A 26,831-nucleotide genomic window follows, 5' to 3' on the forward strand; every position below is an offset into this window, starting at 1 on the left:
AATAATACCAAGTAATATCATTTATCTCGATCTGGAAGCACAATGGTGTAGATTCACTTAAATGATGGACATGGGAAATGTGAAATATCCAATTTAACAGCAGAGCAAGTGGCAATTCGCTGTAATCAAAAAAGTATCCTAACCACAGAAATCAACAGATATATGTATGGATACATGTATATTGATAACTGTATAAGAAACAAACATAGACATTAAATTGTCTCTGTCACCTGGTTTCGGTGTGAATGTGGGACATGTGAGACACTCAAACGTGATCACCATCAATGACAAACAGCGTCTCTCTATGTGATTTCACATGTTTCTTGAGATGGGGCAGCAAGGATTTCCTTCTAATGCTTTATAATGGTAGTTTGTTTGCATACGGTGCCCCATGGAGGTCACAAAGAAGAGTGGTCCCATCAAACGTAAAATGTGTGTCCACTTGACCCATACCTTTTTATAACCTTACAAAAAACACTTGCAGGGTATCTCTTTAGCTCCTAGTTGGTCATTGCATTCAGTTGAGCTTGATGATTTATTTTCCTGGCCCTTCAACTGACTATGGTCAGGGCCAAACAGAGGAAGAAAGAGCTAAGGTCTTACACTGAACACTGTGACCAATGAAAGTCTACGCAGGAACAGACTTCATTATCATTGCCGTAAAGTATCAGCTCAGTGTGGAGTTTGGGCGGGGTAAGTCAATCACATGACTGACAACAATGGCAGCCTCCAGGTCTGCGGATTAAGAAGGTTTATTTATTGAAACCATAGAATTGAGTGTACCTGTCAGGTATCTGCGAGAAACACTTCGCTCTACCTGGTACACAGATACAGGAGGGATTCTTTATTTTATGTAAAAAAATATTTCCATGACTGTTACTTGCTTGTTAGGCTGCATGAGATCATATTCAGAGAGATCATATTCAGAGTTTTAAAGTTATTGTCTCTATTGATTAAACTTGAATTATAACAGAGCTGGGTGATTATTACATAGAAGAATTGGCAATGAAATCACAATTTCTTGTCTGATGTTACAGCATTAGAAATTATTTCTTGGTCATGTAATACCATGATGGACTGGAATATAATCACAATGAGGTAATAATTATGGAATAAATGTATAGGTGAATACCTTGAGATCATTTCTCATCAATTTACTTTCTCTCCTTTTTTCCTTTCATCCCTTCCTTTCTGCCTCCTTTTTTCTTTTCTTTTTGCTTCCTTTCTCTGTTTCTTTTTCTTTCTAGGTCCTTTCCCTCTTCCTTTTTTTTTGTTCTCTAGATTTCTAACTAATTAATTTTCTTTTTAAATACATACGTAAAATATAAAGTTAAACAATGATATAAAATCTGCTTGTTAGTCCCTATACGTTTAACGTAATTAAAAGTTGGTCTGTTCTTTCGGTGTGTGTCAAATGTACAAGTACTGAAATGTGCTGGAGCTTTGGGTTTTGAATCCTCTGAGACTAGATTACATAATACTTGCTATTTTTACCGCTAGGTTTTTCAACATCTCATACAGAAGAGCAAAAGAATGACAGGACTGGCTTCTATACGCATCTTATTTCATTATACTAACATCCAAATTGTGCAAATCCCCTTTAGAATACCGGCTAGGTTTTATTGTAGGATAAATCTGACATTACGATCGCACTTGATGAAAGATACTGGAAGATCACAGGATAAGAGGGTTGTTTCTGCATAATTGTATATGAAGCAAGATGAAAATCCTGTTCCTACTTGGAACGTTTCTCGCCCAATTAAAGCAACTATTGTTTTTACATCCAATTTTAATCAGGCATATTTTAAACATGGGAATGAGGTCTAGCTAAAATAAGAACAAAAATACTGGATTATATAATTGGTTTTTTTTTAATTCCAGTCCTCGAGTGCCTCTACAGGGCAAATTTGATTGCAATACAAAACTTTAACCCCTTAATGACAAAGCCCGTACATGTACGGGCTCAAAATGCATTGTTTTCGAGGGGTTTAGGGACCGCCCATTGTCGGGGAAAAAGCGATGAAAAAGTAAATAACAGCAAGGCAAAGTGCAGCAACTAACGTAGGTGCTTTTTATTGCTGTTTTTAGCACTGTGAAGCATCGTGATATACTGATACACACAATGTTTTCGTTTTTGAGGAAGGGGAAGAGGAAAAACAGAAATTTAGAGGAGTTATGTGGTCAAGAACTGCTTCACTTTTCTGCACTTGCGTGCAGTGGGGATCATGAGATTGTTAAGGATAACAAAATGACTTTACATCTTTTTTTCTACATTGGCTCAGTAAAAGGTATCGTCTTTGATTAAAGACCCCAGCCTTCCAAAATAACATTTGATTTCTCTGATATGACGGGAACTAAGAATAAGTAATTATAACTGTACTCTTTTTTTTCATGTTTTGTAGAAATATCGTCAGTTTATGGCTGGTTTTCTGGCTCCCCCATATGGTGTTCTGGAGACTGGCTCCAATGACAGTAAGTGAAGAAATCCACATTTATTTATTATTATTATACAAATCATGGGATAGTATACAGCTCACATTGTAATTAAAATCCATCCAGACAATACTGTGAATTATTGTCGTTAAAAGGAAACACTCATAGCAATTGACTTGCTTAAATACATTTTTTAAAATTTTATTTATATTGCAATTAATTGACTCAAAGTGCACTTTCCATTTAAGAAACATAAAGAAAGAGAAGTTTTTCAGAATAAATGATGTTAGCTCAGATGCCAAAACTTAACCAATGAAAAGGGCTAGAAATACAGTAATTCACTGATGTATATGTATGTTACAGCGTCTCGAAATATTTACATATTGTTTCATTTTTATACAACGTAACATGTGAGTGTTTCCAAGAAGTGTTTTGAACATAAATACTGGAATAAATGGAGAAAACTGTTAAATTACAGCTATTGTTAGTGCAAGTTAAATTTCTTGCTGTTTTATTAGTAAAGGGAAGAAGAACAGATTCAGTGCAGGCTCCATGTTAATAGCAGATTAATCTGGAGAAACCTGGATTAAGAAATGAATGATCATTTGATATTATGATGCTGTATGTTAAACATGAACTAGCTTTCTGGCATGTTGAGAAAAGCAACCTTAAGACCTGTTTAGGAACAGAAACACTGGAGAAGATATTTTTGATTTCCATGCACTAACCTGTAACTGCCTGAGAATACTTTCTATTACGTAATTATTTCTGGAACTATGTGGCCATTCAGCAGTACTTAAGGGTGAGCCTAGTGTGATTGGTATTTTTCTGACTCCCCCTATGTAACTAATATACATACAGACATGAAAACCTCACACGCTAACACACACAAACATTCTAACGCCATGGTCTGACACACACCCACTCTAACACCATTAACATACATTGTAACAACAGAGTATTATTTTCTGTATCCACTTTCTGTACATTTAACTCACATTTATCTTTTCTAGGGTTATCCGATAAAGAAAACATGAATAGTGCTCTAGGCCCAGGATCAAAAAACTCTAGTAAGGTACAAAAAAAAATCTCACATATAAATTTTATTTCAGGTGTTGTCAAAATGAGTGTCAAATAAATGTGAAATATAGTTTACGATTATATAGGATAAGAAATGTAATATATATATTTTTTTGTAGATTGTGTTCAGATGTATTATTTTTCTAATGCATATGTTATAAACCATAGAATGTAAGGTCAGTGTGGAGCTGCATTAATGTTTGTGAGTTCCCTAGTGAAGTCATTGTGATTTGTGCCATTTCCTGGACACAACTTCAAGGACTTGATGGCTGTTTTATACTATGGGAGGTGCGCCCCATCTTTTAATTATAAGCGTAGGTCATTTGTATTATAGATAATGTAAAGCATCTCAAGATGCATTCTTATACAGTCTTAAAGTGCTACTAAGTTCTAAAGAGATGTCCAACAGGAACTAATGCTCATTTAACTATAAATTTAAGTTGTGGTTGTTATCAATGACAGTGCATATGTGTACCATGCAATTTGTTGACAAGAAGTGGAAATGATAATAATAATATAAATTAATAAATCTGTAACTTAGACGGGAAATAACAAAATGGTATTTTGTTAATTGTGTCAGTAGAATGCATAACTATATTATTGTACAACACTGCAGAATCTGTTGGCATATTATATAAAAATAAATTATCATTTGTTTAGTACTAAGCTGCAATCTAAGTCAAGGAAAGCCCTTGGTTTGTTATTCCTTCATTGAATCCTGTGTATTTCCCTGAACCTCAGCAAACATAATTATGTGTATAAATTAACACTATTACCCCTGAGACTATAAATTGAATAAGGTACTTTAGCTACAGCTAATACTTAACATGCATGTTAGCAAATCCAGAACATCAATGTTTGAAAACAAACACCTGATTCTTGTTAAGTGTGATGTAGATAATGATTAAAAAAAAAACATTTAAGTAGTCTATTTGCGACTAAATTACAAGAACATTAAGATCAGAGATTATTGAAGTATTTGTGAATGAAGGGTCTGTGGCAGACGCTGCAGGAAGATTTCATTAGCAGTCACTGCAGGGAGCCTGGTTAAAACAAATAAACCTTCAGATCAGGCAAAGATGAGCATTAAATAGAATCCGTGCTCACTCTGTAGATTCCTTACTACATCGCAATAATTTCACCATCAAAATATGTTTTTATATATTGAGCTTTCGTTCTAGGTGTACCTTGTTCCTTAGGGAAAAAAATGTGTATAATAGTGTTGCCTTGTGCCGAATCCTTGTCTTTTCCTATCATATCCTTGGAAAATGCTATGGATGTTGGTCATGCAGGGAGATGCACAATGCACTATTATCTCTGTGGTTTCCTTGCTGACCACTTATTTTAATAGCTCTTTGAAGATTACCTCTCAGAAGTCTGGATACATCTGGATTATACATTTTCCAAATAGTACTTCCACAAGTTTTCCCACTGTAACAACAATATATATATATAAATAATCCAACCATTAGACTTGTGTTCATTAAGCTATAATGGTCCAATGAAAGCATTTTAAACAAACAAACAAAAAAAACAAAAACGTAACCATTCTGCTAAAACAGAGACCAGGAAAGCGGAGGTCCAATTAATGAGGTCCATCATATCAAGGTGGTTAACAGAACCAAACTTACCGTATATCATAGAAGCTTTTTTCTTAATTTCTCGGTTGACTATGGTGACAATAACTTTGGAGTCATTGATCTCTTTAACTTAGGTATCGATAAACTGGACCATAAGCCAGTGCCAGTCCACAAAGCCCAATAATACATTAACTCTATAATATCCAGTTCATACTCCTTATTAAATTAAAAATGCTGACATTCTATGCCTTTTATTCCTTCACCCCCTTAAACTCGTATATATGGCTTTGATATTTTGTTTATTTTACTAAAATATTTGCTTAATTTCGTTTTCTCCATGCTTTAACGTTCTACTCAAACCCTGCTTGATTTATTTTCATGCTACGTAGTTTATTTTTTAGTTAGCCAGTAGTTTTGTGTTTCTTTAACTAAATGCTAATGTTTAGTTTTGTTTTTTTATGTTACATTTTTAATTTCTTTTTTTATTTGTTTTATTTTGGTTACGTCTTATTTTTCAGAATCCCCTCATTGAAAAACAAATCCCGCTCTGCCAAGCTAAAACCATTACAGAGGTAATGGGGTGTCGCCAAGTGGCTAAGGTGCATATTAATTTGACAATGCAATCTTCTTACAGTTCTACAATTTAAAAACAAAAATACACACAGAACAATTGTGTATTAGGTTGGGTATCACTGTACAACAATACAATGTAGTGTTTTTCTGCCCTATACATAAAGTTTTGTGACGTGGCTATTAAATTAACAATTTAGAGTTAGAACTACTAATGCATATTGCAGTACAATGTGTAGGAGCTTAATTTAATGCATTGGTTAATTTATTTGTTAAAAAATAATAATAATAATAATAATAATAATAATAATATAAAATTATTGTGCCTAGAGTTTTCTCAAGTGGTGAATGGATGTGTCTAAATATTACTGACTACCATTTACATCCACATACCATCTTCTTTGCCATAATATCTTACATGTTTATGTTTTGGAGAGTGAATTTGTTACCCAGATTTTGGTGTTTGTGCCACTTGAGCAGAAATTGTAAATGCCCAAGGATACTGCTGAAAAACAATTAAGGACCAACTGAACTGACATGACTTGACTGAGATATCATACCTTTGTATGCTAACACTCGCAAAAAAACCCATATACACACGAATATGCTAGTTATTTGTGAGGACATGCGAACGCCTGCATATTTAACAAGATTCAGGCAAAGGCACTGGAAATGAAAATTTGCATGTTCTCATCTGCATCTCATAAAAGTCAATGACTTCACCCACTCTGGATCCATTAGAATGGGGGACTTTAGCACAGCTTCAGCATATCATGTCATATCTCGATAATCAGTAGTATGGATGGTCTGCGGTGGTTGGTGTAAGGGTACTGTTAAATGAAGTGCCTAGTGGTAAACATACCACAGGCAGGAAGTAATAACATACACCTTTGGGGTATAGGTCCAAGTATATCCCCCACTCCCATCCCCTGCTCAGGAGGATGGAAGGGTTCATTTAGAATAAAATAAACTGTAGGAGATCCTAACATCATTCTCTAACCAGTGAGAGGGAGATTAATAATAAAATAAGAAAACCTAGAGGTGTTGTCCCAACCCCCATTATGGGGTTAAAATACTTAAATAAAACCATTGGAGGGGCACGGACTCTGTCCCTTGTCTGTCCAGCCCAATCCATCCCTGCTAAAAAATGGATAATATAAAAAAGAATATGGTTTATCCAAGCAACCTTGGAGTGCATGGAAAATGAACAGTAATGTGTTAGCTTGAGTTAATTTACTATTTGCACTGTTACCCCTTTGTCTTATTTGTTATGACTGTGCTCATCACAGAAACCCAGCTATGAGCTACTCCCACTGTTTTATTTCTTTATAGCAGTTGCATTATTTTCAAAGCAACTAACAATAATTATCTATTTAACGGTTTGTCTTCAGCAGAAAAACGCTACTCTTTCTTAATCTATGTGTAATAATATATATTTTGAAAAAAATGTTAAAGGTGCCATCAGAGCGTATCCTCCGGGCGGGAAAGATTTTAAGAAACGCAATCCTCTCTCGAGCACCTCACATGATCAGGGATAGGAAATACCATCTTAAAACGTACAGGTGAGTGAGAGTAAGCTTTTATACTGATGGCGACTGCCAGATGTTCCGAGTCTAGCCTTGCTCTTGGCTGTTCTGGAATCTCTGGAAGCGTCTGTTACTGGAATGTTTTCATTGTGCATGGAAGTTTGACCTTTGTGCGTATGTTTATAGAAGACGTACCTAACTTTGCACTCATATCCTAGGTGTGGCAGTTCTTGGCTGTATGAAAATATCTTATTATCAAGACCCTCATTCGAGATCGGTTGCTTTATTCAAAGAACAGCCACTTCCTTTTTCAATATTTATCATACCTGGGAAATAGGCATCCCAGAGCTCTCCCTTTTCTACGGAGTAGCTTTGAAAGTGGGTGTGGTGGTGAGCTAGCTATGCATGTTGGTGAGGCTAGCTATGCATGTGGGTGTGGCTAGCTATACATGTGGGTGGGGTTATCTGCCCAAGTGGTATGTTTAGGAGTGTGATGGGTGGAGCTGATACCAGCACTGAATTGTTGGGAGTGGGAGGGGATTTCTGTAATCTGAACCTTCTGGGAGAATACCAGAAGCAGTGTCTCGAGTAAAAAGGATTTTATACAGTGTTTACACCATGCCTGGAGCTTTTCTGTGTTCTTTTTGTCGGACCCCTGTTCTATGCATACCCTATTTGGTGAATTTTGTTGGACAGGACTGGACTCTGTAATATGTTCTGATCTCGAGGACTATTTAACTGATTAATTTTATGTGCTGTTGAGGAAGTATGAAGGTTTCTGGACAGTGATGTCAACTTTTTATTCCTTTTCTTCTCTATGTTCTGATGTGCCCTGTTAATGGGAAACCTGGCTACGTTTCCCCCAGGCCAAATGATACCAGTCCTTCCCTGTCATTAGGCCATGAAGACACTCTAGTATGCTACCATCCCCAAAGCTTTGGTCACTTGAAATGTTGGAGCATGCAATAAAAGTCATCTTTAATAATTGTTACACACACTTACATGATGTTGTGTCCTTTATAGGCAGTGCTGCGTGGGAACTGAACTTGTTGACTGGCTTATGCAGCAGAGTTCATGTGTCCATTCACGATCTCAAGCTGTGGGCATGTGGCAAGTTTTACTTGAAGAAGGTGTCCTTAACCACGGTAAGACCAATAAAATAAACATGGATTATACAAGTTTTTAAAGGAATCTCTTTGCAGTCTAAAAAGTTATCTGGTTAGAAAGTGTACAATAACACTAAATAAATTATACTGGATTGATTGCAAGCACGCAAACAAATCTTCTCAACAGTACAGCATAATCATGATGCTGTCAAATGAAACAATTGTATCTAGCAATGTGCTGCAGAAATATATAGAGAAGGCCATCTGGAAGTCAATGGAAGATAGTAACAAAATCACACAAAGGGTGTTCAGGGCACATATAGGAGTATTTAATGGTATAGGATTGTTGGGATTTTTAACTTGGTTGTTCTACACCAAGAAGATTCTTAGATAATTAATGAGACTATTTTGAAAGACAAACTTTCCAGCAGTGCGTCTCACTTGTACTTGAAAGAGTCAGCAATATCAATGCTAATGGAAATAGGCAAAATAAGATAAGTTAATTTCCTTTACTGATCACTAAATGTCTGTTTATTTAGTGAAAAATCTAAACTTGGTTAATGGTCAGTGACGTTGTATTTTTTTAAATACACCCACTTAAAGATCTGTTAACCCATCATGCCGGCAATAAAGACCGCTCCAACCTGCTACTGACATAAAATGCATCTCTTACCTTGCCACAAACAAAATTTTTTGTTAAAGACCAAGGTCCAACAATATAATTACTGGACAAGTTTTCCCACAGTGGACCAGGAGTATTACTTCCAAGACAAGTACCTGTTTTACCGATTTCTGGACGATGAGCACGAGGATGCACCTATGCCAACAGATGAGGAGAAGAAAGAGAGCGATGAAGAACTCCAGGACACGTTCCTTCTTCTGTCTCAGATAGGACCTGATGCCCATATGAGAATGATCCTGCGGAAACCGTACGTTTTATTCTGTCACCTTTAATGTCTCCAAAAGCCTAACTTAAAAATAAGATCAAAGTGGTCCTCACAAGTATTCCACAGTAAGCTCAGTTCCGTATATATTCTGTACGTCTTGTTTGAAGGTGCACATCCATCATGTCTGTAACATGAAATCATTAAGCATTTTTCAGTAAGGCATGTTACTTTCTAATCAAATCCCTGATTCCAATTTCATTAGCTGAAAAATAAAAAAAACATTCTGAGCACAGTATGTTTGTTATGTTTGTATGTTACACATACATACGAAATGCAATGGATATCATTTCTATACACAATATAAAGCATGGCAGGATTAAATGTCTTCTTTTTCCAACATCCAGACCTGGCCAAAGAAATGCAGATGATCTGGAAATCATTTTTGAAGAACTTATTCACATTAAGGCTTTATCTCATCTTTCAACTACAGTAAGTGCCTTCCTACATTTCAGGTTTTTTTTTCTTTTTTGCTCAGTTAAAGTTTGCTTTTATTCTGCTCTCAAACTTTTTTCTTCTATTTGGCAATAGAAAACGCTTCTTATTTCCCACCACTAGCCAACAATAAATGAACGATGGAAATTTAAGTTGTACAACATTAATTCATAGTCCTTGCATATTGATTGTTTCAAATTATGGTCTTTAAATAATGAAATGAATAATAAATCAATAAAATTGCCATATGTTATATAGATATTTGCAAGAAATAATGGTTATATTTTTGTCTTAAAGGTAAAACGGGAACTGGCAGGATTTTTAATATTTGAGTCTCACCCAAAAGCTGGAACCGTTTGTAAGTACATATCGTGGCTACTGATTTTTGATCTGTGATAAAAGCATACAGTGAATCATCATGTCTGCAATATGGGCAAAATACCTGCACCTGCATTTTGTCTTCATCCCGGGCATAAGATGGAATTTTATTTATAACACTTTATTTAATTCAACTAATAAAGAAGCAAATATTCTCCTTGGAGTGGTTCATTTAATGCTGTCTCGTAGATTTACAAAGTTTTAAACAATTCCATGTTACATTATGCTATATTAATACCCAGGGTACTGTTCTGTTATTTTTAAACCTACATTGTTCTTAAACAACAAAAACACAAATGCAAAAAAAAGTGGTTGGTTCTCAACAGTAGCTTAGCTAATTTATGTATGATATATGATATATATGAAGCAAGTTTGTTGAAAGGATTGACACTAAATCAAATCGTATTTAGGTACCCTCATCTAGAACTGGGTATCACTCATTACTTATTGGATTGTTTTTCTTTGCAGTATTTAACCAAGGTGAAGAAGGTACTTCTTGGTACATTATCCTAAAAGGATCGGTAAATGTGGTCATCTACGGCAAGGTGTGCTTTTAGTTTATGTTTTAGTATTTTTAAATGAGTAGTTAACAAGCAAATAAGTATAACTCATACAAAAGACAACATATTAAGTATATATTATTATTTGTAATGATAATAATCATCATCATAATGTGCCTGTTCACATCATGGTTCTACATAGAGTTTCCATAAGTAACAGTAGAACTCAAGTGATTATAGTATTAATATTATTTTTAAGTCCTGCCCTGGGATAGGTGCCCCGGAGATAAATGGGGAATCTGATGATGACTTTTTGTGAGCAGGCCACATAGTATATAGAAACGGTTAGGTAGTAGTCCCAGCCAAGAAAGGCAATGACCTGTTTAAAAGAATATTATTAACCTTTGATAACACATACATTTTCTGTACTTTTTTGTAGGAAGTCATTTTCTGTTTATGTTGTTTTACTTTGTTTAATACTATTAGGAACTGCCGTTCAGTGTTACAGAGTTTATTTGCTGTTGATAACCTTTATTGTCCCAACCTAAAAACATCAAATGAGCTGTAACATCAAATGAGCTTTCGGGTCCTCTTCTTCTTCTTCTTTCCATCTGGAGAAGAGATCTGTGAGGTCCTGAAAACTTACTTGGCTCTACACTTATTTCTAAATTAATAAAATAGTGCCAATGTTAATGAAGGAGTCTATCTTTTATTGGACCATTTTCATTGCTTAATGGTAAACACTTATATATACTTTATTCCTATGTTTCAGGGTGTAGTATGCACCCTTCATGAGGGAGATGACTTTGGGAAGCTTGCTCTTGTAAATGATGCTCCAAGGGCAGCATCTATTGTTCTTCGAGAAGACAACTGCCACTTCCTGAGGGTGGACAAAGAGGACTTCAACAGAATCTTGCGTGTGAGTATCCAGCTTCAGTCATTTTTTCTAAAATGAGTTGAGAGGTAATGTTAGCATCCAACATTATTTCAGGATTATTAAAATCATTATTGTATAAATTATGTAAGGATGTAGAAAATATTGACCATCAAAGTTCCATTGGTATCTGTGGTTTGTACCTTAAATGTGGTCCATAGAGATTAATATACTATCTAATTCTTCAACCATGTACCATAGAACTGTGAATTCATGTGGCATCTCTGTATACACTCAAGCTTTTAAGAAGATCTTAGTGTAACCCAAGTGTAACCCTAGTCTACTGAGCCTGCCCAGGCGGTCAATGGTCAGCTTTCCTGTGACTATGGATTTTCACTGGGTTATTTTCCACCTTTGTGCTTATCACGCCATATTTCATATATAATACCTGTCTTGTGTGTTTATTCCAAGGTTTTATGTTCATGTTTTTTTATGTAATTTAAAGCTAACAACAATAACTATTGATAATAATTCATATTATTTGTAACATTACAATAATAACAGTTAGTGAAATGTTTGATGGTGGCATTAATGAGACACACAGCATTAATAGTAACCACAACAAATGCTATTTTTTTATCCATTTGTGGTCTAGGATGTTGAAGCAAATACTGTAAGACTCAAGGAGCATGACCAAGATGTCTTGGTGTTGGAGAAAATTCCAGCTGGGACACAGGTGTCAGCCCAAAGCAGCTCTCAGTCTCCATACAAGTATGTCTGATTTTTACAAATGACAAATGGTACTTTAGACATAGGTGTAGACCATCTGTGCACGTTTTGGAAAAGATGCTTCAAAGATTATAAACTTTTTAAGAGATGCCGTTCAAAGAATGGACTTTGCTCTAGTTATTGCATGTAGACCAAGTTGTTGGATAATACAGGCCACTAATGGACTGGAAAGGGCTTCTGAGATATTATGATATAATGAAATGTAGTACTGATTTAAAAATTATCAACATGTGATTGCAAGTCACTAATGTTAATTTTGTCTGTGTCTCTGGCATGCACTTATTTGCTAACTTCAGTAAAGTAGGTGCCTCCACCAGCTTGTTGCCCTATGAAACCATCTAGGTTGTATAATAGGACTATAATAGGATTTTGACTATGTAAAAGTGTGCTTATAGGGTTCTTAAGTGATGATAAAATAAACACCAGAAGCAAAGATATGTGTCCAGTACTTTTCTGCATGATTCTTTAAACCTTGGCTGCTTTCCGTTGTATTTTCTAGGTACACTGTGATGTCTGGGCACCCAGAAAAAATTCTAGAACACCTTCTAGAAACGATGCGCCTTGAACCAAGCTTAGGTGAAGCTACAGGTAATTCTGAATCTGAGGCAGATGTACTAACGGTGCAAAAGTCATTAATTGGTGTCCAAATCCTAAACTATACATCCAGTGGTGAATTTTTGGGGGTGAGGAATGGCTTGACCAAGTGTAAATAAGTCACTTCCAAGGGAGATCTCTGATTTCCCCAATTGGTCCATTGGACAACCACTGGTTGTGATTTTTTGGATAAGGAAGGTCATTTAAATGCTAGCCTATCCCTGCCTGGTTCTGCCCACATTCCACCCTCTTTCAGCATGCCCTGCCCATTTCCTATACCATTTTTTGTAAGAAAAATATTATGAATATCCAAAACATAATACATTTTGATTTGGAATAAATAAAAAAAATTGTAATCAATTTAAACTTGGAAACAAATGAATCTATTGTATCCAAATAAAATATGAATTTGATTTTTTAATTTGTATAATTCCTTAAATTCCTCTCCTCTAAAACAGCCAGACTGTGTATTGTGAAAGGATCATTGTGTCTAGTCCATCAGATCTATCTGTATGGAAACCCAAAACAGAAGATGAATCAGGATGAATTATTATAAAACATAACCATTCTCAATTGTATTTTATGTTATTAAAAAAAAAACAACAACTCAGTTTAAATAATAGAATTATCATTTGTATATGGCTGAAAACTTTCACCATCAACATAGTAAAATAAAATTTCCAACACCAAATGAATTTACTTCATGTTTCTTCCCATTTTTTGTTCCCGCAGACTCCGCTTTAGATGACTTTATTTTGATGCACTGTGTTTTCATGCCAAACTCACAGCTCTGCCCGGCCTTGATGTCACAATATCCTTTTGTCAAAATAAATAACATATCGATCCGTGCGACCTGAGGTCTATAAGTCACGTGATGGCGTTTCCTTTTACAGAAGTGAAATAGCCAGGATTCGGTAATGAATGATAGCGCGCTAGCTGGCGGTGAATATACTCTATATGCGTAGTAGATGTGTTCAGTTGAGATGGGAAGTGGGGAAAGAAAGGGGACATCCAGCTATCATATGCATTAAAGTGTAAATGATGGTTGGAGTATCACGTTCCTTTTTAAGCTAAATCTACACCTATTGAAAGAAAGTAATTCTTAACATTTGATGCAAGGCTGCTACAGTTAGTAACATAACTCGACTAGATTGTAAGCTCCTAAGAGCAGGATCCTCTGTTCCTTTTGTACCAGTTTGTTATTGTGTGTGATTTTATGTTTTTTCACTGATTGTAACACCGCTATGGAATCTGATTGCGCCATATAAATGTTATATGACATAGTTTCAGGTCATCACCATTAATTCCAAAATACACCTCCCTTCCATATCTGTCTCCATTAATTGAGTAGTCTTTCAAGTTGCACATACATTCTTAACCCCTTAGTGACAAAGCCCATACCTGTACGGGCTCAAAATGCATTGTTTTCAGTGGGTTTAGGGACCGCGCATTGTCCTTAAGGGGTTAATATAATTAAATGATAGTCTGGATTAAATGTTTGTATTCTAGGAATCTAATGTGTAACATTGCGATATATAGATGTTTATGTTCAAATGCAACCCGTGAAATAGCCCTCTCTGCCCCCCAATGACATTAATCATTGCCAGCAGTAGATGCATGTTGTGGTTAAGGTCAACAATGCCAAGATCTACAAGCTATCAACAACAATAATAATTAGTGAATATGATTGTGTTTATTTCATTAAGACTTAGGGGTTTTCAAAAGGACAATACGACATTACTGGGTTATGCAAATATCCAAGCACGTTGTGTAGTAGCCCTGAAGATTTTCCTTTTCATTTTCTGGTCTGTTAGGGCTTTTCCAATGAACTGTCTTGGATAATAAGTGTCATTGTCATACCACTTTTTCTTGAGCCATTCAGCATTGTTCTTCTTCTTAATATTCCTCACATTAATTACTACAAAATGAATGAACTGCCCAGCATTAATGAGAACCTAAACCCTAATGGAACCTCATTGCAGTATGTAGGACCTGCTCAACTAGAAATATAAAGAGTGGGCTCCGGTTTCAGCGCGTTCACCTATATCATGCTATGGATACGTTTCATCTCTGTGCCAACAATGCATTACCTTGTACAAAAAAGAGTTATGTTGTTGTTTTTTGAAAACTTTACTGTTAAAGGTGTCATTCCACCTACGCTGCTGAAATTAACACGTTTAGAACTAAATGCATCATTAAAAACACAATTCCTTCATCCGATGAATGGCCAAACCATTTACAGAGATCATTATTTAATCATGTAAGTTTTTTCAGGGAATGTTTAATTAGCATGTGGCATTAAAGATGGCTTTGGTGAGTTGCTGCTATAGAAAATCTTCTTAACAGTTTATCTGCTGATTTATATCATTAAATGATCTGCTAAGGTTTGTTTCCTTAACATGCTAGACAACCCAAGCATTGAAGGAAAACAAGTGTATTAGACAGCATGAATTTAGCAAAAATGTAAAAATATTGATGCCAATATATAAATTTAGGAATACCATAGGGGAATTAAACGGTTTTAAAATTTGATTACAATTGTGCTCCACATACCCTTTTGTAATGGATTTTGCATAAGATTAGATTAACCCCTTAATGACAAAGCCCGTACATGTACGGGCTCAAAATGCATTGTTTTTAATGGGTTTAGGGACTGCCCATTGTCCTTAAGGGGTTAATCTAAAGAAAAGGTTTATGCATTTGAACCATCCATATATTTAATAGTTTGCTAATATCTAATTAATCCATTTTATAATCTTCGTGCGTATGGTGCTTCTTTTGCTATTTAGTAAAGCTTAATCTCTGTGCCGAAAGCTGTCATTAGCAGAATGTATGGGAAATAAATGTGAAATCACAAAATGCCAAAAAAATAACAGCTACCTGCAGTGAGTCAGATAATAGCTAAAATAAAAAGTATATGAAATAATTACACGGTGTGAACAAGGAATATGACGAAGGGTAACATTAAACTCGCTGTTTGCACTTTCTTAAATCATAGACTACATTTCTGCGGTGATGCCAAAGATATTATTGTGATTTGGGGGCTGTTTTGAATTTCGCTGAGAAATCCGTATCTCATATAAGTAGCTATAGAGAACGTTGACTTAACTCTTTATTGTCTGATGTAAGTATTTGCACGGCGACAGCTGCATTATTTTTAATCATAATAAGCCTTTGACTTTAATATTCTGAATTTTTCTTCAACCTACTTAAGTCTAAATAGTGCAAGTACTTGTTTTTCCCAACAAATTGTCCCTGATGCAAAACATCATTCTATTGCATACAACCTCATACCTGATTTCTATGAAATATAACAGCTTTTAACGGACATTGCAGGCTTAAAAAAACATTATCTGATCACAAAAGTGTTTACCTTTGATGGGGACACTTGTCATGTGACTTATAGGCAGGCACCTATGTTGTTCTTATTATTTTCAGCATAAATATTTTAGTATTATACTTAATGCTCTGCAGCTTTATGTGTGTGTGTGTGAGGGGGGGGTTATGTATCTTCCACAAGAGGACTGGGGCAAGTATATTGGTCTCCAGACCAAATTTGATCCCAATATTTTCTTAATTATTATTATCATTATAATAATATTTTCTTAATATTATTATAGCTATAATTCTTCTGATATATCCTGGTGAACATTTTAGTTTGACTTTTACATTATATAAATAAATATATTGTGTATAAATAATGTATATATGTATAAATATATATTGTAAGACAAACCTTTTTTGTGTCATTATTATTACCTACGAGCCACAGCTCGTGACTGACCAGTAGGCCAAACATCCCCTTCATGGCTTTTGGTTTGGGGATAACAAATGTTAATTCCTTTCAAATTTTGCCTTCATCTATAATCATATGTGGGAACTCAGTTAAGCTTTTCCTTCTAGAAACAATGGGGTCCAGATATGATGTTGTGTTCTTCTCTTCCCTTTTTATGAAAGCCCATGGCATAAATACATAGATTATTTCCATTCTCCGTATAGATTATCGCCAAGACATCAACAAGGTGTTTTCAATAGTGTTAATTCTAGATGTCTCGCTATTAATTCTCTGTGCTTTCAATCTTTAATGTTAAATCTTGATTAAATGCAGATTTATTTGAACATGCCGAATTGGGTTGTGAATAATGAATTGTATACATGGCCAAATGAGGAACAAGACCATAAATAGGGTTATGCCAAAACTACTGGTATATTCCCTGTATCAGTTTAATAAATAATTATGCATTTATGTATAAGTTGTTCTATTATTTTAAATAGCCTATAAATGAAATAACTTAAACAACTTGTTTCTTTAATTTGTTTTGTGTTACACATGTTATGAAAAACATTAAAGGCTGCTTTTACAATAATAGATGCAGTATTGTTTAATTTTTGCCACTAGATGGCACTAATGCCCTACTGAATTTCAAATGGCATTGTCTCCAACTTTGGATGATACCTGCTTATAAAGCCATAAACAATACATAAACAATACATATTTCACTATTTCACTACATTGTGGAAATGGACATTTCTTTAATTTTTAACACAGAAAGAAAAAAAAACATATTCTTAGGGAGATCTAATATAAAAAAACACTCTGCCTAATAAAAAATATGATAAAATAATATTAATCTAATCTAAATGAAATGCTGTACCCATAGTATTGGCATCAGAGCCAGGCATATCCCATTTGGATTCTAGAACACGGGCAGAAAAATCACTGTACAAAATAATTGAACATAGTTTATTTTAAATTACTTTACTTAAAATGCTGTAAAATATGTTGCTGTATTCTATTTATTTACTTGTGATCAGAATGTCATCTTGATATTTTATATACAGGAATAACTATTATTTGGCCAATATACTCAGTTCCATAATAAGAGTCTTTCCTTAACGTCTCTGCACTTATCATGCCCAACCTTCTCAAGGAACGGAGCAGGAGAAGCTGGATTATGCCCTAAATAACAAGCGTCGAGTAATACGACTGGTACAGCTGTGGGCTAATCTGTATGGGGACCCATTGCGCGAGGATGATGTAGCCATGGCGTTTCTAGAGGTAAGCAGCCAACTTTGTCTAAAAAAACAATGCCAAATTATAACTATTGAATTCTCATTCAAATATATTCAAAATATTTTTTGACCAATGTTCCCATTTTCTCATGGGAAATCATGAATGGTTTACGACCAAAGAAGTGGTTTATTAGACAGTTTCTCTAGTGTCCTTTGCTTACAAATTTTGGAGGTAATCTGGCAGTGGTGCCTCCACCAGCTTAAATCCTTAGGCAGCAACCTAGGTTTTCTGGGAGAATATCTCTAAAAGGCATTTATTGATTCACCTGTGCTCAAAATAAGAGATGAAAAAATGCATATTTTGCAGGCTGACATTGTGCTCTAAACCTGGGGAAAAATAGAGTTTTACATAATAACTTTGTAGCTATTAAAGCTCAAGGCTTAAAGTGTAACGGAACCGGAATGATTTTAGTTTGGACAAAATATAATTTCTGAGATTTGAAGAACAGGTAACTGTGTTGATTTGAGTCTGTGTAATTAGACTAGATCTGGACTGCCTCCCCAGCACCCCTGGGACACTTTCTTGGTTTCACCCAGAGTCTCTGGGTTTGATGCTCTGCTGTCTGGGGTCAGTTTTTCTTTTTCCAGGTAAGGGGAGTGGCATTTGGCTAACTCACTACTAACTCACCCCACCCTATGTATAACTAGCCCCACCCCTTCACAAAGCCATTGCCCTTGAAGAGGGTGATACACCCCAGACCATTTCAGAATCCCTTTCCCTCCCAAGGAAGGAACGACTAACATGGCTGGAGTAGGAAAGATGGAACACAGAACAGCTGTATGATAATTCACTATGTGCAATGTATTATGTATTATATGTATTAGGTGCAATTGGGTACAAGGAATTAAAACAGGTACTTAGGACCACCATTAATCTATAAGAATTGGAGGATGGAGGGGGATTTATTAAACATATTTAAAGTATTCCTAAGTTTTTGTGTTAAGAATGGTGCCTCAACACCAAGAGCCTTTCCATGCATAGTGAGTGTTTAGGTGGAAAATCTAGTAGCTATTTTCATCATTAGAAGTCCTGAAGATTTGATTTCCACGCAAACAGTCAAGACAATTTCTGACATAAGTAGGTTGAAAGGTTTCATGTGTAATAAATCGTCAGAAGGAAAGCGGTGAAATAGGATTTCCATACAATGAATGAAAAAATATTTTTCACGAAAGGGCTATGAGCGTTAGATTCGATGACAAGTCAGAAGCACTTGGCCTACTCTTTGATTCATGACATTTTTTTATTTGTTATATGACTTTATTCTCTCTATTTATTAATCTGTAACTAAGTGAATAATAGTAAGGGGAGGTGGAATTTTAATGATTTGAGCCATCGATCACCAGTAGAGCATGGAGGGAAGCACAGCAAAGTCCGTGACTCCCAAAAGATATCTCTTGAGATATAGTGTGAAAATCAAGAGGTTGAAAAACATGGCATTCCAAAAGGTTCCTCATCAGCAATAGTCTTTTAAATTCCACTATTCAATGTGGATTACTGAGTTTCTCTTTTTGTTTCTTTGGATCCTATGTAGCTTGTACAGATGTGAGGGAGTTCTGGCCCCATGTTTGAGGTAATCAGGTTCAATTCCATTGACCTGCATTGTCTCTCGGACTGCATTATCTAGAAGCCGGTCAGAGGCTTCCATAAAGTCCTTTAGATCTCATTGCCTGCGTAAGAAAAGTCTTGGCCGCAGTTTTAATGATACAGATTCTGTATGGAATTATCTCCTCACTTGGAGAAAATTCTGTTACCTCTCCCACACTTCATTATAAGCTTTTATAAGTGTGAATACGTGGCAATTTCCCTAAGAGACTTTAGCATACAATGGCCTTTGACTAAATATACACATAATGATCATGATAAGTGGGCAACTGATTTAGAGGCATGGTTTTTACACAGAACATGGATTTTACAGGTTTGTCTCCATGAAATGCACCGGTAACCAGCAATTATACTGAACATGCCTGCTATTACAGGGAGAGAACAATCATTTCATGGAGATCTTGCATCCATCTACCTGCTTGTACATGATTAACCAATTGCAGTTTGTACGAGAGAATAAAAAGGGCTCCCACCCAGCCCATTACTGTACAGAAATTAACTATTTAAGCTCTACTTAAAATATTTAATATTGTTCATTTTGTGTTTATGTTGATCATATTCTTATATAATATTGTACGTAAATTGATTGGTTTTATTTGATTGTGTAGATTAGAGATAGTAAGGTTGTGGGCTAGATTCAAGTCTCAATTTTTATGTCAGAACTTACAAAAAAGGACAAATACTTATCTGCATTTTTTAATAAACAAACATTTTGGAAAATGGTCTGAATTTAAGTGTAAAGTGGAGTTACATAGTCCTTTGTATTACATTTTGATGTTTACTTCTCAATGTGCTGGCGCCTCCACCAATATATTATTGGAAATAAAGAGGAAACAGCATTGCAGAAGGGAAAGAAATATTTTTTGAAGTTACTGCTATCCATTACTTCGGAGAAACCTCTCTCTGATGGTGCTTGGGTGAGACGCCAGTATAAACTCGGCATTGGAAACAAGAACTGGAAACATCCTAGTGGAGCCAATAGCTGGTCCCTGGTCAACAGCTGTTTAAAAGATGTCATGGGATTAGGGAGGTTAATTAGATATGGAGATTAATGAATTTGTAACATGTTCCCTTTTCCTGATGCAAAACTAATAAAATTACAAAAAATAAATACTTCATTAAATTACAAAAAGAGTACTTGAGGACAGTATCTGTCTGACTTTCACATATCCCGTATTTTGATTATTATATTACATGTCTTATTTAATGTTTACTGCAGTAAAGAACAATGTTTTTGGATTTTTTTTTTTTGCAGGAGTTTTATGTGTCGGTATCTGACGATACACGAACAATCCCTGCCCTGAAGGATCAGCTTCCCGATCTAGAAAGGACAGTGAAGCACATGTAAGAGAGCGTATGTGTGTATTCCACCTGTATGTGAAATTAACCTGGGGATAATATCTCCATAACATTTTGTGAGGTTCACTACTTACGGTTTTAACTGTAACATTTTGAAACATGCTAACTTCTGTAAGGTTTCTAAAATGCACTGCCCTATTCATTACACAGCTATGTTCTCGGAAGTTATGACCACCTATTATTGTAAAAGATAAAAAATAAGTAAGTAAGGTAACCCATGATTACACGAAATATAGAAATGCTTGTCTGAAGAATCCTCTTTAAAAAGAAACAAAAAACTAAAACAAATTTCAGTTTAAAATCCATAAAGGTATCCGCCCTTTAAAGTTAAAGTCAATGTGTGGATGTAAATAGATTGTAAATTTAGGTCTGTTTGTTGTTGTTTTCTTGTCTCCAAGTATTAACCCCTTAAGGACAATGGGCGGTCCCTAAACCCATTGAAAACAATGCATTTTGAGCCTGTACGTGTACAGGCTTTGTCATTAAGGGGTTAATGGGAGAAATCTCAAAGTATTCACCCATGAACAGCAGCTACGGGCTGTGAGATGATAAATTTCATGTTAATGCATTATCTACACAGGATGGGCCCTCCAATATAAGAGGCTAAACTTACATAGGCAGGGCCTCCATAATGCATGCTGTAAGACTGCTCAGCAATCATCCCAACCGTCTTAATACAGCGTGTAAATAGAAGCACCTTATAGCGCCCCTCTTTTGACCACTGTTGGGCAGGGGTGAGCGCTGTGCTTCCTTGTAGATTATACGGTTTATGTTCTAGAGATTGGAGATGGGTTCCAATATCTTGCCCATTCATCTAAAACCCCGAGTGTTTGTCATCCGCTGCAGGATTTCTATCAAAAAGTCACAAAACCTTCCTAGTGGATATCATAATTCCACCACAACGTTATATCCACGTAGAAGCTTACCGAGGATCCCTGCCAATTTAGCAGTCACATTAAGGTATTCGAGGAGGAAAAAGATTCTGGGAACGTATGCATTCCCCATTGTAGCGGTAGTTTTTATACTTTAGCTCTGTCCCTCCCCGTTGGTTAGTACATTGCACCCATCATGTTTCAGAAGGAGCCCCCCCTCTTTTTCTGCATTTCTAGGCTGGATTGCTTTTAATATTTGATTGGTATCCTAGAGCTTTTTCAAGAATACTCTGCATAATATAAAAGCCCGAATGGAAATATCACAGAGAGGGCTTATTTGGTTTATTCATAAAAAAAAGTTTGCATTTTATATGGATATCATATCTTTTATATAGAACACTGCTGCAAATCCACATAATTAAATGGAAACTATTTGCCTGCTAACATCGCAAGAAACACTTCGCTAAATGTGCTTTCTGGACTCCTGTAGAAAAACAAATGTAGACTTCCAAGAGCAGACACTTGAAGTGCAGATTCCTATTTGGTTATGCTAATAATGTCATTTGGACTCAAATGAGCAATCAAATTTACTCACCAAAAGTCTTCTGTGGCTCTCTGGTTTTTCTTCTTAAATATTGGCCGAACGAGAGGCTTCTGCAGACTTCCTCAGCATGACCCTTCATAAGAACTCAAATGAATATTGTTCTCACTGATTTCTGCAATTGCTTTATTGAAGTAATAGCGGTGAAATTATTCAAGTGCTTTTTCTTACAAGTTTAGATTTGTAGAAAATAAGGGACTCATTATGTAATGAATTCAATTCCATTTCTTAACATTTTCAAAGCTGGTATTAATTTATAGTTTTATACCGTGTAGGAAATCAGAGAAGCTGTGTTAAGGAACAGGCCATAATGTGGGAGGGTTTTTTTTTCTAGTTCATGTAGGTTTAACTGGTTCTTTATATAAGATGTATGAACCCCCCGTGGCCCCCTTTTGTTCTGCAGAATGGTTTTGTGTGAAACACTCTGCAGTAATGTTTGGCTGCACGCCTCCTTGGCTAGGTGGAACATTAGCCTGTTTAGTTGGCCATTGTGTTGGATGGAAGCCAACGGAGTTCCATCTTGAAATGGTCGTGGGCGGAGGAATCATGCCCACTATACCCGGCGTTGCTTCCTGCCAGTAGGCGGACATCGTTCACCAGTAAGCTAAATCAGCGGGGCAAAATGAGCAGACTAGATCGGACGAAATGTTCTTATCTGCCATCAGTTTCCATTCCCCAACAGGCCCTTACTGGAAATCTACCTTTAAAGGCAAATGCCCTGTACCCCAGTGGTCAATGAAGCCGTATTCTTACCCATACTGGCTGCTGGCTGGGTACACTTGGCCACACGTACATTATTTGGCAGCCACTGTCATTAAAATGCCAAGGTCCACCCAGTCCAGATATGTACCCCAGTGTCTTCTGCCATTAAAAGTCACCCTTTTTAACCCCCCTCCATTCCATTTCAACACCTCTTGAGTGTCACTTCATTTAAATATGGTAGCTTTACAGTAGTTGTAGATTTACACCCCCCCCCCAAAACAAAAAGCATATTAAATGAAATGGAATGTGCCTGTGGTTAGCTGAGTATCATTGGTGTTGTAATTCCTGAAGCTCTTCATCTGTTGGCAACCCCTGCATTAAAGCATAATGTGGAAATTGTGGGTTCCAAAGAAATGCATGATTACATAGATGTGTGTGATTATACAGGTGGCATATTGGGCTGCGCGCTTTGTTTTGTTAAATCCTAATTATTGTATCTTATATTTTGCAGCTCTGAAGATTCTAAAGTAAAGAAGGTATTATAAATTAAATATTTGTAATATTTTATTAAAATGGAACGATATATGAAAAAATTTTGGTCAGTCCTATACCTAAGCCAAATGAAAATAAGATAAGATGTTTGGCAATTATAAATAACTTCTCTTTCTCTTTTTCTTTCTTTCTTTCTCTCTCTTTCTTTCTTTCTTTCTTTCTTTCTTTCTTTCTTTCTTATTTCCTTTCTTTCTCTCTCTCTCTCCCTCTCTCTCTCTCTCTCTCTCTCTCTCTCTCTCTCTCTCTCTCTCTCTCTCTCTCTCTCTCTCTCTCTATATATATATATATATATATACACACTATATATATACTGTATATATATAACACACTCTTTATTTCTTCCGTTCCCTATTCAGCACAAAGTGCTCTTACGACAGTTCAGCACTGGGGATGAAAGACTACAAAAACGACAACCAATAAGGAGCACAGATGAAAGTATGTGGCCATTTTTAGTCTTCTGTTTTAAGTTTTGCCAGTGCTTACAACAACTTTACAAGTCGTGTTCAGTTAATTTATTTTGTCTTAAAGGTCTGTTTACTAAACTGTTAGTTGTAGCCTTTTTGCCATTTTTACCATGTTTTTGGTCAATCGATATTCTTCTTGTCCATGTTTAATTCACCCACACAAATTATATTCTGTTTTCTTTAAGGAAAGATCAGGTTTCTTTTGATACCATTTAACAAATATTATATTATAAAAAAAATATTTTAAAAAAATGTTTATAGTGTCAGCCCTAAATGTAATGCCTTCATTTTGAAAATAGCTAATTTACATTGAATTTTCATATAAATATACATTAGGAAACTTGCAATGCAACCATGTTGCCAAAAAATTCTGCATTTTCACAAATGCTTGTGTGTTCTTTACATGTTCTTGCACAAGTTAAGTGAACATGTAAAGAGAAATACACCAAAACAAACCAATTCACCGACATCCCCAGATTACAGATTATGGCATCCCGCTAGGAAAGTGCCTGCCATATCATACCATATTACTGATTTCCGATATCCAAGGTAGGGCTGCATGGCACTGTTCGGCCAAATCTGCTCCCCCATATATTTGTTGTACTCTGTGATTTAAAGAGAGTATGTATGTTTTTTTATGAAATCCAGGGATCCTAACAGAGTCCATCATGAAATGTGCCGCTGAATGCTTTTGTGATGTTGTCTTTCAAATCCCACTGGATTGTTTTAGCAGGGGAGCCGAGTCCGATACCCAATTATCATCGCTAAGGTCAAAGTGTAGGATAAGTGCAGAAAGAAAATTGGGTTGTTAAACTGTTGCTGTTTCAAGTGGCCGCAAACCATTTTTCCAGCAGAATTTCAGGTCATTTTGGGTCACTTTATTTCTTAATGATTTTTCTTTCCAGAATATATGACCTCTAGAGAGTTCAATGGCATATTGTAAAGAAGGGTATTAAGCTGATCTAAGCTTGACCTGAGAATTTCTGTGTCCACAGGTTTAACAAAGATAGCTGTGTTTAGAAACAAGACTGTCTTATCCTAAGAGCTATCATATCACTGGTCAATGTTCTATTAATGGACACAGTTAGACTTTTGAGCCTGGAATGGATACAATCCTTAGAGAATATTAATAAAGCAGTTATTTGTTTACTAAATAAATGGTTTGCCACCAGTAAAATGGTCTTGAAGTGGTGGCGTGACAGATATCACTTCTATGTATACAGTGAAAAGCACACCCAAGCACTGCATTCCTGGAAGAAGTCACACCAACCCACTCACTTATGAGTGTGGACAGTCATCCATTCACAGGCGTGCATCCATTCATCCATTGATGGGTGCCATTAATGGTCAATGGAAGATACCCAGCCAGTTACTGATGGGCATACCTGTGAACTTCCCAGTATAGTCTACCCGGACCTCTCTCTCTTTTTTGGGGCAGTGGCTTCATGAAATGGGTGGGGCTAACTCTGGTAAGCTGTGTGAGGGGAGGGGCTGGCTGTGCATAGGGGTGGGGCTAGCCTCAGATAGCATTTTTGGGAGAGGAAGTGGGCAGGATGTAGAAGGGAAGTAGGTGGAGAGTGGGCCAGGAGACCAGGAGACCCAAGGACGAGAGCCTTACCCAGAGACTCCGGGTCAGGTATACTGGCGTGTACACATGAAGTCACACATTGATAGTAATACAAACTCTTCTTATGCACAGGTGCATAAACACCTACTCACTTCTAGGACACTCAGTGACGTACACTCACTCATTGACAGTTGCACACATACTCCTAACTGTAACCAGATGTCATATGTGAAAGCTATCTGTTAATAACAAAGTGTTACTGTGAAAAGTGATACCAGGTGACTCTGTATAACTTAAATGCGATATATTACACAAGTGTTTTCCTTTCTTTTTTCCATAGTTCTGTTCAAGGTTTACTGTATTGACCATACCTACACAACCATACGCGTCCAAGTCGCAGCTTCCGTTAAAGAGGTGCTCTCTGCTGTCGCCGATAAACTGGGCTCGGAGGAAAGCTTGATTCTCGTAAAGATCAGTTCTGCAGGAGGTACTGTTTTGCTATCATTCTTTCCACTCATAGAAAATAATTTAAAAACCCAAGGTTAAACACACAAATAGCACTGCTTTTATAAAAGGCGTTTGAAGTAATTTCAGTTGATTACAAACAACAGTACGATCTCCCACTGAGTAAATAGGCCAAGCTGGGTGCTGGAAGTAGACGTATATTGGAGACAGCGACGGCGTTGCCTTATAGGGTAGCAGTTTTGCCATTTCCCAAAATATTACCAAAATGATCAGCTAGCACTGTGGAGGAAAACTATTCACTTTACAAAAACGACACCAGCGTGCAATTTGCCCCTGTCATCAGGTTATTGAGCAGATGGCTCTGGGAGCTTGTTTAACAAATATAGATAAACAGGTTAGAATTCATGAGGCTTTAATCCCCCCCGCACCATACTGAGAGTGAACAATGGCAGCCAGTTGGCAGTTACTTTCATCATGTTATGCATTTTGCATAGAGAATTGGTAGTTGATGAATTCTGAATTCTTATACCTTGTTTTAGAAGAAAAGGCATTTTTCGTTTGGAATTAAGAACACGAACATATGCCAAGTAGGAATTACTGTAGGTGTTGGAAGTAATTAAAATAACCAACAGTACTTACAGTTTCTCTGTCTTTGTATGCAAAGTAAACATTTTACAATGCACAATATATTAAGTAATCATCAGTAACATCATTCATTGCTTTAGTTGCCTCCTCCATATGTGTTTATAATTTCTGGAATTGAA

The 26,831-nt window shown here is 36.1% G+C and overlaps 1 protein-coding gene across 1 annotated transcript in view; it reads left to right on the forward strand.

The window, feature by feature from the left end:
- Positions 1–26,831, forward strand: part of RAPGEF4 (Rap guanine nucleotide exchange factor 4) — an 85,833-nt gene that overhangs the window by 47,043 nt on the left and 11,959 nt on the right. Inside the window, exons 5-22 of the mRNA XM_053470505.1 lie at positions 2,403–2,472; positions 3,447–3,508; positions 5,612–5,692; positions 7,119–7,225; positions 8,213–8,334; positions 9,041–9,224; positions 9,587–9,671; positions 9,972–10,032; positions 10,521–10,597; positions 11,325–11,471; positions 12,082–12,197; positions 12,715–12,803; positions 13,542–13,620; positions 17,718–17,868; positions 20,741–20,829; positions 23,531–23,555; positions 23,928–24,006; positions 25,943–26,089. Coding sequence (XP_053326480.1) covers positions 2,403–2,472; positions 3,447–3,508; positions 5,612–5,692; positions 7,119–7,225; positions 8,213–8,334; positions 9,041–9,224; positions 9,587–9,671; positions 9,972–10,032; positions 10,521–10,597; positions 11,325–11,471; positions 12,082–12,197; positions 12,715–12,803; positions 13,542–13,620; positions 17,718–17,868; positions 20,741–20,829; positions 23,531–23,555; positions 23,928–24,006; positions 25,943–26,089 — 1,771 coding nt within the window. The remainder of the gene's footprint in view (positions 1–2,402; positions 2,473–3,446; positions 3,509–5,611; positions 5,693–7,118; positions 7,226–8,212; positions 8,335–9,040; positions 9,225–9,586; positions 9,672–9,971; positions 10,033–10,520; positions 10,598–11,324; positions 11,472–12,081; positions 12,198–12,714; positions 12,804–13,541; positions 13,621–17,717; positions 17,869–20,740; positions 20,830–23,530; positions 23,556–23,927; positions 24,007–25,942; positions 26,090–26,831) is intronic.

This window comes from Spea bombifrons, chromosome 7, assembly GCF_027358695.1.
Source record: "Spea bombifrons isolate aSpeBom1 chromosome 7, aSpeBom1.2.pri, whole genome shotgun sequence".
In the NCBI taxonomy this organism is placed as follows: Eukaryota; Metazoa; Chordata; class Amphibia; order Anura; family Pelobatidae; genus Spea; species Spea bombifrons.